At 41.4% G+C, this 14,468-nt stretch overlaps 2 protein-coding genes and 2 non-coding genes across 5 annotated transcripts; 1 reads left to right on the plus strand and 3 right to left on the minus strand.

Moving 5' to 3' along the window:
- Positions 1 to 3,464: 3,464 nt before the first annotated feature.
- ddah2 (dimethylarginine dimethylaminohydrolase 2) lies at positions 3,465 to 10,777 on the plus strand. 2 transcript variants are annotated; one of them, XM_037094044.1, is made up of 7 exons: positions 3,465 to 3,682; positions 4,546 to 4,707; positions 4,836 to 5,149; positions 6,137 to 6,325; positions 8,016 to 8,135; positions 8,741 to 8,884; positions 9,462 to 10,777. In XM_037094044.1, the coding sequence occupies exons 3-7, from the start codon at positions 4,850 to 4,852 to the stop codon at positions 9,579 to 9,581; spliced, it is 873 nt and encodes a 290-aa protein (XP_036949939.1). In that variant the 5' UTR covers positions 3,465 to 3,682; positions 4,546 to 4,707; positions 4,836 to 4,849; the 3' UTR covers positions 9,582 to 10,777. The 2 variants fall into 2 exon arrangements, with proteins under 2 accessions (XP_036949939.1, XP_036949938.1); XM_037094043.1 differs by having other exon boundaries at positions 3,468 to 3,682; positions 4,546 to 5,149.
- A 279-nt stretch (positions 10,778 to 11,056) lies between these two features.
- Positions 11,057 to 14,358, minus strand: rps5 (ribosomal protein S5). The gene is made up of 6 exons (XM_037094047.1): positions 14,238 to 14,358; positions 13,229 to 13,332; positions 12,764 to 12,973; positions 12,049 to 12,177; positions 11,359 to 11,457; positions 11,057 to 11,170 (listed from the first exon to the last, which is right to left on the minus strand). Coding segments are annotated over exons 1-6 (612 nt in total). The 5' UTR covers positions 14,239 to 14,358; the 3' UTR covers positions 11,057 to 11,101.
- Positions 11,537 to 11,668, minus strand: LOC119017468. Its single transcript, XR_005074432.1, has one exon. It is a non-coding gene; the product is annotated as a small nucleolar RNA SNORA3/SNORA45 family (small nucleolar RNA).
- On the minus strand, positions 13,042 to 13,175 carry LOC119017469. Its single transcript, XR_005074433.1, has one exon. It is a non-coding gene; the product is annotated as a small nucleolar RNA SNORA3/SNORA45 family (small nucleolar RNA).
- Positions 14,359 to 14,468: the final 110 nt, after the last annotated feature.

Here is a 14,468-nt window from a genome sequence, read left to right on the forward strand (position 1 = left end):
GACAGATGGCTATAAAGTCAGCACAGTTGGAGAAAGAGTCAGCATCTCGGATGGAGAGAGAAAGTCAGCATGTCAGAGACAGATAGTCAGTGAGTTGGAGAGCGAGGCCAATTTAACTGAATTATCCTTTAGGGCGTAATAGGAGACGTGAGGGCAGCATGCAAGACGGTCTGCTGACAGCAGTCTTGTGATAGTGTGTGCCAAACGAGCTCAGACTGAATAAGCTGTTTACCAGTTGATTAATTATGCAGCTGTAAGCCTTAAAAACTGTCTTAAAACTCCTGCTAGGTTCAGACAGTGTTTTCCAAGCAATTTCTTGAATGTCTCTTGTTGTTTGATGTTCATTTGTGGTTTTACAACTGAGTCCCATTTTGGTACAAAAGAGAAAAGGAACAAAACTATGTATTTTATGAAATGGAGTGCGGAAAATGAATTGAGGAGTCTGAGAAAAGAAGCTGCTCTGTAGTCTGATGGTGCGGCAGCAGGTATTTGTGTATCTCCTGTCAGATGGCAGCAGGGTGAACAGACTGTAGCAGGGGTCGGTGTCTTTAGCATCCTTTGGGATCTGAGCAGACATCTCACTTCACATATATCACTGATGCTCCGTAGATATTTCAGCTTTGCAAAAACTAAGACATAGTGCTTGTATGTAGGCTATAGGTTCACATATATGTTATGTAAACAGTATTTTACAATATTTAGTATGAGAAGATTTTGATAGAAGTCAATGTTGATCATGAAAACATTTAAACACACTCTATTATTTGGTATCTATGAATTGAATTAAAAGAAAATCAAGTCCATTCATGTCAAATGTTATATAATAGGTGGATGCAGTGGACAAACGTTTCACGAAAATATAATTGTAGTGGAGCGGAGGAGACCATTTGAACTCAGACAGTGCTGGTGTGTGGTGACCCCGCTGAGGCCATGTTTGACGGGGATGTTTTGTGTACTGGCTGAAGGATCTCAGTGGACAGATGGTGTTCTTTAATCCTGTCTGTGCCCTTTACCTCCCATCCTCCATCCCTCCACATTTTACCCCCTCATCAACATCACATTTTCCGTCTCATTTTCCGCCTCTGCATGCAGAAAAACACACATAGCTGATCTTTCATTCTGTCTTCTTCGTCACTCTGTCTTTAACTCTCTGTTGCTTGTTGAGCAACCTTGGCTGCAGTAGCGCCGTCTTGTCAGTAGAAGGGAATATTGTGCTGCTTTGAGTGAAAAAGTGGCCATGCATGTTTATATACTGTACGCAATCGCAGCCATCTGTTACCTAGGATGTGTTTATGCATGTTTACATTCCTGCCGTGCGAACCTCTACACGTCATGCCAGTCAGCAAAACAAGGCTGATTATCAATTAATTGTATATGCTGCTCACTAGACAGAGATACAGACCTTTTTCAATAGCACCTGATGAGGCGTCCTGTTTATCCAACAATCTCCACAGTGTCCAACATCATTTGACCCACATTTCAGGAAAGCCAGATTATTTTTTGTCCTGTCACACTGACAAAAACAGCCAACAACCGTGGCACAGCGTCACAGCGTCACAGGCCATAATCTATGATGATTTAGAAAGGGAGAGACAAGTGAAGTCAATGAGCTGAGAACTGCTGAAATAAATCAACTGGGAAGCTGATAAGGTTAATGCAGCCATTTATTTAGACCGCTGTGGGAGAGGTGAGAAGAATATTGACTTTTTGATTCAAAGCAGACAGTCTAGATTTTTGTTCAAAGGGCAGATACTGGCATCTTGGCAGGGCCGTTGATACAGTATCTGACCTTTCATAAACAATTCATCCGGATTAAAATGAGGATATTAAATAGGAGGCCTTAATCCTAGTGGGCCTAAACCTCACAGAAATACTCTAATCCATCATTAAATCAGTGTCTCAGTATAAGCAAAGGGTGTCAGGGGAGGCTTTTATGTGACACAAGTAGGGATTTCATCAACTGGTTAACTTATGCTATCATTTTCCAATAACGTAGGCAGCTTTAGCTAGTTACAACTAAATTAAACTGTTCTCTTGTGCTCTAAATAACCTTAAAGTTAGAGTTTATTTAAGTCATTAAGTTTAAACACTATTAATAAGTTAGTTTTTCGTTAAGACCCTAATTTATCACCTGCGTTGCTTGAAATAATTTACAAAAAGCTAGCATTAGCCCTGGCTAATGTTTAGCCTGGAACCCGCTCCAATGTTTGTGCTATGATCACAAGCGAATGTTGATATCAGGTTAATTTTTTAATCTTCAGTGTCCCTAAAAATTAATGGTACAGTTGGATTAATATTACTAATTTAAATCTAATCCTCAACAATGCAGCTAAATTAGGCTACTGTTTATGATTTAGCTTGAAGGTGCATTACACTGCTTAAGAAATTGCCACTCATAACATATTTTGTGAGCATGTCAGAATAATGTTTTACTGTATTATGTTTATACATCAATGACTGTAGCTACTGTTAGCTTTTCAGTTTGGTTAGCTGGACTTTGGACTGCGTGGAGAAAGAGGTTTTCAGGCCTGAGGCTAGCTGATTAGCATGCTAACTTAAGTATCTCTGCGACACAAAACATAGACGTCTCTGACATTAGGTCAAAACTGTTGATAATGTTAGTTAATTTTTGAATGTTTTAAAGCATAATTCAGACATATAGCACCTTTAGAGAGGAAGGTGGTATCTTAATGTTTAATAAGTTGATAAAAGGAGCACTATGTTGTTTTGGGAAAGACATTTTTGTCAAAAGAGAACGATTTTCTTTAACTCTCTTTTTTGTTGTTGTTGTTGTTGTTGTTGTTGTTGTTGTGCCTAAACAAGCTTAATTAACAAACTGTCTTCATCTTAAAGGACAACATAAATTAACTTTGTATTTGGTGGACCCTGCCACCTCTCTACCTTCAAACAGTGGTCTGGGAACTATATTTTCCTCTGAGAACAACTTGTTTATTCAATTATAGAAAAGATAAATATTTCTGAGTTATACTGTTACCTCGCTAATCTTGTGAATGTTCAAATTTGAGTTTGAATTCTTCCCTAAAACTACACAGTGCCCCATTTAACTTGGAGTGTTTGATATTCTTCTCTATACTTAAAAGCAAAAGATTACTGTTTTGTTAGACGTTGCGTATTGATTGTTACGTGGCGCTACATTCACCATTATTTAAAGCCAATAACAAACCATAGTAAATCAAACCAACGTGGATGGAGTCAGGACGGGACGTGTGGGGGATGGGGTGTGGGAGAGCGTCGTCAAACCCACCATGAATACACGGAGAAGACCGGAAGTTTAGAGATTTCCGCTCTAAAAAATAAGAGCATAACGGTCCCCTAGTTTTAACAATGTTGTTATAGCCGCGTTGTTATCGCTTTACCACAACAGCGTTTGAGTTTAACTACATTGGCTGTTAAATCAAATTAAATATGATGTGTTATAATCGGTCAGTCCTATGATACAGTGAGGGTAAACGTGCAGGTATTATCAGTCGCTCTTATTCTGAAGCGCCACCGGAGACGTGCGCGTTCACAGCCGCCATCTTGACGAGCAGTTCAGTTCGCCAGAGAAAGACGAGAGGGGGAAAAAGGGAGCGAGTGGATAACGGGAACTGGGTCGGTTCAGAAATTAAATCAAACACGGGGGAAGGCGGCCGAGCGGGGAAGCTGCGACACTCAACAAAAGGTAAGCAGATATTAATCTACGTGTGTTTTTGTCTTTTTGTTCAACTTCTGCGGGTTGTTGGTGGTAGTTTCCCCCCACCCTGTTAGAAAGATGTGGAACAGCATCAGAAGTATTTGGGGAAGGAGCAGTGAACTGTTGGGCGGTGCACTCCTGCAGCTGGACATTTAACATGGTCTGTTGTGTTTGTGGCTGTCTCATTTATTATGGCAGCTGGATTCACCGAGAAACAAAACAGGGCACTGAATATTGAAAATCACATCAGGAGAAATATTACTGTCTGATAAGTGGGAACCATAGACAAGAAGAAATACTCAATTGAAGCACTGCTGGATTTTTTTTTTTAAATATATTTTTAGCCTTAACTTGCAGGTAAGTGTTCTGAAAACATTAAAATATGTCCTGCCTTTAGAAATAAAAATAGATATCAAAGCCCAGCACTTGTTGCATAAGTTATGAAGCCGATTTAGGAAACATCCTGTGTGGAAGTCCCTCTCTGCAGCCTCACAGTGGGCGACTGCTGTGAGTTACAGGGAAGATGATAAAAGGGCAACTGTCCCAAATCTAACCCACTGCCCAAACATGGAAAAGGCCTTGCAGCATATTGCTCGGCTTTCGAATAATGTTTCTTTATAATCTAACCTTGAACAATGCCCCTTTTGTCTACTTTCCACGCTGCTATCTCCGTGTGTTGTTTCAGCTGGCCTTGAATGTTTCATGCGGTGATGGATTGTCTCCTCCAAAAATTCACTTAAATACACTTCTTCATCTTCAGAATGATGTGGGGGACACTTACCTCCTCAAACCCGGAGTGGTCCTCAAAACCAGCACAGCATTGTTAATATGTCCATCTCCCTCTGTCTTAGGGCTGGGATCCTCTGCATCCGTTTCTTGGCATCTGCAGATGGAGGAGTAGCCGGTGGAGTACTGGAATGAAAGCAGAGACAGACAGACAGGGATGATGATGATGATGATGCTCTCCACTTTCCTCCTGGACCTCTTGATCCATCCCATTAGCTTCCTCTAGAGTTCAGCATACACATCTTTTAATTACCTCTTGCTCATCTTCTGGCAGAGCAAACTTATTGGCATCTTGGCAGAACACCAATACTTGCTACAACTTTTTTTTTTTTTTTTCTTTTTCACACACATACAGTCTTTATTGCAGTCATGGCAAACATGTGCCCGTATGGCAAATTCACCCACGCCGTGGTGCGGGGCATCCCAGAGACCTTTGGGAAAGTGGTGGGAGACAGTCGTGAGAACGGGGAGGTCTCGGTGGACCTGGCCAAAGCCCAGCGTCAGTTTGGCTGCCTGACGGGAGCCCTGAGGCAGAAGGTAGGCCTGCAGCTGATCGAGATCCCCCCTGACCCCGAGCTGCCGGAGAGCTGGAGAATAGAGGATGTGGCGGTCATCCAGGGAGACACGGCGCTCATCACCAGGCCCTTCAAACAGCAGAGACGCAGTGAGGTAACACAGGGGAGAAGACAATGGCTTTCGTCTAGTCGTGTCTGCAGCCTAATCCTCTGCACTTAATCTTGATTTGTGAGATAAAGGGCAGTTAGTAGCACCCATGTGTTTCAGCTCATATCAGGATGGTGTGAAACCAGCCTGCAGCCTATATTTCACTCATTTAAGGCGGCATTTAGTCGCCTTTTTAAATTCCTTTTTTTGTCACCGATCCTTTGCTGTTACCTTTATTATATTATATACCTTTATTACTGTAATAATCATAATATACACTATGAACTGATTATTAGATACAACATCTAACCCTAGCCCACATCTCAGTCTACAAATATAACCTTCAGACAACATTTCAGGAATGTTCCATCAAGATTCTCTGAGGGTTGCATTTGTGAGACCTTAACAGAACCTCTGAGGAATGTAACCTCAAGGTACCCTAAAGGTTTTTCAAGGGTTAAGACTTAAGACAACTTTTAGGGAATGTTCTGTAAATGTTTAAAAACAACTTTTTAAAGGTTACAAAAAAGCCTTAAGGGAACTTTTGGGGAATGTTTCCTGAAGATTGCCTATTAGTTCAGATGTGATTTGGTGGTGTTTGAAGCCACATATCCCATTAATCATTGGTAATGTTTAATTTTACTGAAATGTTTCTAGTAAGTTCAGTGGAACGCACTGTGTCTTTGGATGTAATAGGAGTTTTCTTCTGAGAGCAACTCCACCAAAACCCAAGAAAACATCAATTGATTTTTTTCTCTTTTTTTATTGGAATGTTTCAGCTTTATACATTTTTAATCTTCTACAGCAGGAATGTTTTCAGAATACTTTGCAGCTGCTTATGATACGTGATCTTAACAAGACTGAATATTAAGACATTAAATTAAATGATAATAATTGAATCTAAAATGTTGTTTGGGTAGTAATTGATGTAATTGATTTGAGATAAGCATGAATGTGTTTCTTTCTCCACTTCCACGCTTGTCGTCTCTCCAGGCGGAGGCAGTGAGGAGGGTGATGTCAGAGCTCAACCTGACCGTGGTGGAGATGGGGGCTGAGGAGGGAGACTCCGCAGGGGCCACGCTGGAGGGCAGCGATGTCCTCTTCACAGGGAGGGAGTTCTTTGTCGGCATCTCATCCCACACCAACCGCAGGGGGGCGGAGGTGCTGGCAGACACCTTCAGGGTAAGAGGCATGAAGAGCAGATGTAGACATCTCTTATCTTATCTCTTATCTTGATCTCCAGTCACTGGAAGTTTAATGTATTGCGCTTTTGGTGATGGTATGAACTTCTGGCTCTGTTAAAAACAGACAAAAGCACACCAATAAACCATAAAATAACCAGCTTGAATTGTAACCCAGTGCAACAAAGACAGTCTGAGAGCCAAAATGCTTGTCAGAAAACAAACCCAGCTGCCAAAGTGAGCAGGTGGCCGCTTGCTGGATTGCATTCTGGGGAATTATAATCAGTAAACATTGATAAATGAGGTCGCTGCCTTGGCCAAATAATGGAGACCACACAGCAGGCCCCCTCTGGCCCGACACGACCCGCCCAGTAGTATTGATTCCCTCACTTCTCTCAAGTGCATTTTACGCACTTCTGCTTTTCTTAACATACACACACACACACACACACACTTTGCATCCACTTGTGCTGAATGTGTGCATCATTGCTTTGTGTGTGTGTGTGTGTGTGTGTGTGTGTGTGTGTGTGTGTGTGTGTGTTTGTGTCTGGTATGAATTAGTATGGGTGGGAGTGTTCATGTGGTCAGAACGGGGGTGAAAGAGGAAGACCAGCTCAGACATCCTCCGAATGTTTACACCAGTGTTTAAATTTTTTTTTTCTCAATACAATATGTCCCAAGTGCTTATTACATATTTATAGCCTAGTATCGTCATCGTAAAAAATAGCACAAAGTGGCCATGTTGCTTATGTACCTTTTATATTTTGCAGCTAAGAGAGAGATGCCTTTAAAGTGCAACTTCAGTTTGTTTTAGATCTTTGTATTTTTAGCCGTGGATGACATTGTTGGTCAGCTAGTCCAGGACTTTTGTTCAGAGTGAAATATCTCCACAACAAAGGATGGATGGCTTTGAAATCTGATACAGACACACATGTTTGCAGAGGGGAGCGTCTCTCATCCCATTTCCTGACGCTCTTCAGCTGCGTTCAATAAGGCCATGAATAGGATAAAATAGCAATATCAAATAATCTTCCCCACTGTTTACATTTTGTTCTGTTTTTACATTTAATGTGTGTCGTGACGAGATGGAAAACACCTCAACAACAATTTTCAGACCATATGACAGAAAAGTTTGAAAACTTGAAACACTGACACATAACAGCACCTATTAAATAGTTAAGTTAGTTAAGTTAGTAACTGTAGTTTTTTTCTTGCATGATCTGTAAACTGAACTAAACTTTAAGGAGAAAATCATTCACGAGCTTTGGTCAGAGAGAAACATCTGTCATACCAGAGATGGTGAAGTTTGCAATCGAGGGCTTGTCTTTTTCCAAAGCTACGTTTTAAAGGTCAAGTCATGAATTACCGCAGCTTCATTAAGCTCGTATAAAAGACTGTTCAGACTAAGAGGTGGCAACTGCATGACTGCCTCTGATCTTCACAAGGAAGTCTGGAGTCACTCAGCAGGCTGCTTTGTGTCGAGCTGTAGGTGGTAAAAGTTCTACAGAACAGTCGTTGGTAAGGGGATTATTAACACTTGAGCTTCTCCTACTTGGGAGTATGTCTACGGTTAAAAAAAAAGAAAGAAAGAAAAAGGCCCCTCAGGTGACAGACACCAAACAAGATAAGGGGATGTGTCTCGTTTGAAGGGACGGTGTGTTAATTAAACCTTTCCACCTCCATCTGTTCAGGACTTTGCTGTGTCCACCGTCCCCGTCTGCGGCGGAGCCCGGCTGAAGAACGTCTGCTCCATGGGGGGGACGGACACCATCATCTTCAGCAGCAGTGACGGGGCCAAGAAGACCCTCCGGGTACAGTCAGCACTGATAAACATAGAATACACTACATTATCTTTAATGGAATTTGGAAATATTCACTTTATTTTCTGATAGTTAGATTAGAGGATCGATCCCACTCATGATTAAGGGTGTTCAGTCCCTTTCCTGCTTTAATGAACACTCTAGCCAAACTGTTATTTAAACTGTACAAGAGCCTCACATATTAGGTGGCAAAGAATATGACAATCCCAGAATTTGTGTATTATTGTTGAAGATTTGATTTTTGCAATGACTTCATATGCAGTTAAATAAAATGTGACAGTTTTCTTCTCAAAGTTTTATAAAATCATGTATTAGTCCGGTCCCCAGACAATATTGATCTCATTATCTATCATCCATACACATACATTTTCATCCTGTGTGCATGTGTTAGTGTCTGTGCTCCCCCCTCTCTTTGTCCTAACATGAACTGCTCACATCACATTTCCTGACTGCTGAGGTCATATAAATAACGGGACTGATGTCGCCTCTGAGTCTATGTAATGTTGGGAGTGGACTGATGTAATGTGTGTGTACATGTGTTTGTGTGTAGCAGTCAGGGTGGTGCACAGTGACATTCAGTGTGTCTTTGTTTCCAGATGATGGAACAGCTGACCGATCACCATTATGAGGTGCTCACTGTTCCCGAGGAATCAGCAGCAAACTGTGTCTACATCAAAGGTCCGTCCAGCCGGGACTTCCTGCTCCACCGACCTGCAGAGGAATGTCCTGACAGCGCCTCTGTGAGTGCAGTTCAGGAGTCTTTTTTTTTTTTTTTGCTTTTTGCTTCTTCGGATATTAAAAAACGAGCCTCATCTTTATTCAATTAAAGGATTATGAAAATGTAATATTGAGCTCTAGCCTTAAGTTGAGTGAATCACAGGAGACAGATTTAGAGGTTGGATTCCCCCCCCCCCATAAAAACTCGTACAGTTCCAAACTTTTATGAAACCCACCTGACAGGTAGCATGTCTTCCCGCCTCCTAACCCCCATTTTGTAACACAGGCAAGATCTGAGGTCCAGTCCAAGATCATTCAGACAACGTAACTCGCAAAATCGGAAGATGTGACAAATCCCAAAGTATTGTTGATGTTGAAGTCCAGATTACTCAGTCAACATGATCAGCCTCTAAGGTCTTAAAGTCAGTTTACAAAACTGACACGTGTGAGTTATTAAAGTCATTCTGCTGCTGTGAATTCCAGCCAGTGAAGCAGGTTTTCCTCATGTTCCCTCTTTTATTGGCCAGTAACTTCTTCCTTTGAGTGAATCCAGTGCAGTGTGATAACGAGTGTGTCTGTTTTTCTCCGTCCTCTCTGCAGGCCTTCCAGAAGCTACAGGACTACACCCTCCTGCCTACAGCCTGCAGCGAGGCCTCCAAACTGGGGGCGTCCCTGTCCTCGCTCTGCCTCCTCATCAACAGAAAACACACATATTTCTGAAAACGATTCTGACCTTAAGTAGGAAACACAGCCAAGTGGGGTAAAGTGAGGCGTCTGACGGGCCACATCACAGATTTCCACAGATTAACATTCTTGTCTATTTATTAAAAGGGGAAAAACACTGACACACAGCATCTGTGTGAGAATCTGATCAGACTGTAACATCTGTAATGTGACTCTCTGTAGTGGGTTCATGGTGCTGCTGTGCCCCCTGCTGAACCAAAAGTGCAGCACTCAGCTTTAATGTAACTATTCATGAAACCACTTAATTCAGCTGTAGCTTCACAGTTTCCCATTTCTACATACCATCACAGAGATGACTAATTATTTACATATTTTGACAGATGACGCTGGTACCAGGGTTTCACCAAGTTTTGGGGAGTTTTTAATCATCATGGAATGAAATTTAGGACCATATTCAAGATGTCGTTTCAAAATGTGAAGATAACCAACAGGGATGATTTGGCCTTAAGATTGTTGTCTGGTAATTTTACAATATTTTTAACAGAACCGTTTTTAAAATAAATAATGCCACTGGGACAAGGTAGCACAAAATGAATGGATCCACTAACAAGCAATGTTTCATTTAAACCTATTTATGACTCGACCTTTATAACATTACTGCTGATTTCAGGCAAGAGGAACATGTTTTAAAATAATTAGAAACAGTTAATCTGAGACAAGATGTTCCATTAGGATTTTGTCCTTCCAGTTACCAAATCTGAATCCTGAAAGAGCACAGAAATAATATTTTTAACAGCTGTGTAGTATTAACCCTGTATGGAAGTGGTGAAGTTACACACATCACTTCCTTTTTGTGGATATTAGCTATTCAGTTGCATATAGGACAGTGCTGAAATGCAGCAACAGACATTTTTGATACTGGTATCAGAATAACCCTGATAAAAATTTAATACCTTCAAAAAGCCTTTAACAGAACTGAATTCAGTGTTTGTAAGACTTGTCCTGTGGTACCTAAATGCATGTCTGATTCACCTCAGTGTAAAGCTTGTATGTCCATAATACATAAACAGTTTGGTACCTATTTTGATTCTCAAATATTAGTTTATCAACACTCACAAGGACATGTAGCTGCTAAGAATAGAAATGCAGAGTTGTGTGTTTTTTATAATTGTTTTAGCTTTATGTATGACTTTGTAGAAGAGTAGTGATGCCAATAAAACTGAAGACAGTAATTGTCTTGTGTGTTATTTATGTACCTGTGAAGGGATTTTAAATTGAAGCAAAGCAACTAAACTTTATCAAGACTAATGTTTCAATCAAAACTCTAATGACAGACAACTTTTGGCCCATTAACAAATTACCCACCTAATTCTGTGTGCACCACTGCACTTAAGACCTTATATTTCTGAAGTCTCTCATGATTGCCCCACCCAAAAAGCAACATATACCTCCTTGTGAGGTGGGTGAAGCTAGTTAAAACTCCTTCACAAAAAATTAAAAGCACTCCTGACTGAAATTTCTTCAAATTTATTTGTTTTGTTAGAAAGCAAACATGTTTAACGGTTGGACTTGGCGACTCTCTCCAACTCGTCTTTCTTCTTGATGGCGTAGGAGTTAGATGAACCCTGAAGGGAGAAGAATTCAGTTTTAAACACTTCACCATACATTTCAGTACAAAAGACAAAACAAGGACCACATTATAGACTTCCTCACTCTAAAAAGGTCAGTACATAAAAGCATCACTGTATCTGAATTATGCATCTGTAACAGTGCTGCTTACTTTACATTACATGCTGTCTGTGGATAAACTTACCTTGGCTGCATTGATCAGCTCATCAGCCAGGCACTCAGCGATGGTCTTGATGTTCCTGAAAGCAGCTTCTCTTGCTCCTGTGCACAGCAGCCAGATGGCCTACAAGACGAGAGCAGGACATGGGAGGGTGAGACGTGCTGGCAGATTCACTTAAGTGGAATAAACACTGGCCTGTATGTAATGTATCTGAGGTGGTGATTGACTGGGCCACAACAGGCTACAGCCAATGAATAAACAAAGATTTTTCCTCTGCGAGCACTCTAGCACACCAGGATAACGGGTTGTATACAGGCGTGACTCTAGCCTCGCTTAACACAGCAATTAAAAACAGTTCTTGCAGCAAATGAGAATATTGCAGGTTTTAGTTAAAAGACATAGATTGAAGGAATATTTAATTGTGAAAACTCTTGACAAAAACTTAACATAACAGCAAACTCCTATACAGTGTATTTCCCACTGAAAGAATAAAATGCCATGTATTAAATCAAAGAAAGGTTAGTCATATTGCCAATACACTAAAAAGTACAGTACTAATACGGAGCCAACAGTTCTTCCCACACTTTCACTTAAAAGGGCAAAATTTGCAGCTCATTTGCCAGATATGTAAATGCCCAACACTGTGCATTTGTCTTAAGAAAGGCCCAAATTGAAAAAAAAGTCGCATTTTAATGTAAATGAATGTGTGGTTACCTGGTTGACTCTACGGAGGGGCGACACGTCCACAGCCTGCCTCCTGACGGTACCGGCACGACCGATACGGGTGGAGTCCTCACGGGGTCCACTGTTGATGATGGCATTCACCAAGACCTGGAGGGGATTCTGGGAACGCATTTAAAAAGAAGTGGTGAAATAATATTAAGAGACTGGATAGCAGCCAAGATCTAACACAAGGGGCTGGTAATCTAATAAATTAACAGCTCTTATGATCTAGGGTATGTGCAATAGTGGCCATTGAGAGTTAGCGGTTACTTCTTTAATGTTCATCAATTAAAACAAATGGCAATGTTTATAACACAAAAATTCAAGTGGGAGAAGATTATACATGTTTAACAATTTCAGAGTGCAGTCTGTAGAATTTTGACTGTCAAAAAACTTTTTTTTTCTTTTCGAGTTTCATCAGAAGAAGCGTCATCAGGGTGCTGGGAAGTGTCTTTAGAGCAGGACAACTATTGATGTGTGGGGCTTTGAACTAGACAAACATCAATTTGCTCCTTTGACAAAAATCTTATAGTCTAAAAAAGGCAACAAATTAAAACTGTTCAGTTCAACCTTTGCTGTAGTTTATGGCCTAGTTACTGCCTTTCAAATATCAGTCTTGATCTGATGGTGCCACCTTAACCATTTTAAGTATTTAAAGTCACACCAAACATGATTGACAATTGTTTTGAACTTTAGTGGTACATACCTCTCCAGTCAGCAGGTGGATGATCTCGAAGGCGTGCTTGACGATGCGCACGGTCATCAGCTTCTTGCCGTTGTTGCGGCCGTGCATCATCATGGAGTTGGTCAGACGCTCCACGATGGGGCACTGGGCCTTACGGAAACGCTTGGCGGCATAACGTCCTCCAGAGTGTGGCAGGTACTTGGCGTACTTCTCTTTCACAGCAATGTAATCCTGTAGAGTATGAGGCGATTTAAGCATCCTGGTTCAAACATTGTTGGGGTACAGGATGAATGAAAAGACACTGTGTCTGAGACGGTGATTGGCGGGGTCACAACAGACTACAGCCAATGAATAAGCACAGACCATTTCCTCTGCGAGCACTCTAGCACACCAGGTCAACAGGTCAGTGGCAAGGCATGACTCTAGCCTCGCTTTACATCAATAAATACTTTATTAAAACAAAGTAGGTGAGATCGTGGTCCTGACCTGCAGGGAGATGTCGTTGATCTGGACATCATCGGTGCTCCACTTGCCGAAGAGCTTAATCTCCGGGGTCTCAGCCACGGCTGGGGCGGTCTCCCACTCAGTCACTGAGGATGGGGAAAAAAATGAGGGGTTAATTCAAGCCAAGGAAACAAAGTCAAGAAAAAACGAAGCTTTACACATTTCACCTGGTTTTGTGATCTCATGCTAATCTGAGAAGTACAAACTGCAGTGCTGTAGTTGGTATTGATCACATCTACACCGTGGAGCAAACTTGATCTGTCATACTGACACCTGACAATGCCACATATTTAAACTTTAAGTATGATCGTGCTGTCATTTAACCACATCGGATAATGAGATAAATCGCTATTATCCGGTCAAGCTCACTGGTCGAGGTCGACATCATAGCTAGCATGCTTTACACAGAACTAACCGCTTTCAACCTAATCCAACCGACGTTGCATACACACAGCATACAGATAAACTCTTATACAGTTATACATGGTACATGTAACATAAGTATACCAAAATGTAAGGTACGATCAGACGTTTAAACAGAGCCAGTTTCACAGCAGGGCCCGAGTTGAAGCCTGCTTCTCTAAAACTTAACGCATCGTTAGCTAACTTGTCAACTGACAAGCTAGTGAATGTCTAAATATTGCCGCCGTTAACACCCAGTACCACAGGTGTGATTTTCTGTTGTGAAAAATGTGACAAAAGTACGCATACAATCGTATCATGGTGTACATTTAAGTGGTGAATATGAGATCCATCCTGTTAGCTCATCAACATGCCGCTTCCACATGTGCTAGCACGCTAGCCACATGCTAACGCTCCGAGCCGTTGTGCTCGTAGGGCAACACTTAGTGCAAATAAACCAACTTTACGCCAAAATTTAGGCGTTCTGGTCTGATTTATAGGGTAACGGGAGTCTGTGCGGCTTTGAATAATCCAAAAATATGAGGTTTAAACACATATGAAGCGAGTAAAAGGTGATTTTTTCACTCACTTGTGTCTGCCGTTCTGAACCACACTTCTCTGAGACGGAAAAGGGCCTTCACGGGGCGCCGCGTGCAGATATCCGGTGAGCTGGTCGGTTACTTCCGGTGCGCAATGCATGCATGGAAATGTAGTTTTAAAGTGTGATAGAAATAATGCTCAATCAATCAGTCAATCAAACATGGTAAACAAAAATGTTCAGAGACTAATGCATAGCAATTGCAGATACAAGTCTGAAAAA

This window comes from Acanthopagrus latus, chromosome 3 (assembly GCF_904848185.1).
Source record: "Acanthopagrus latus isolate v.2019 chromosome 3, fAcaLat1.1, whole genome shotgun sequence".
NCBI lineage: Eukaryota > Metazoa > Chordata > Actinopteri > Spariformes > Sparidae > Acanthopagrus > Acanthopagrus latus.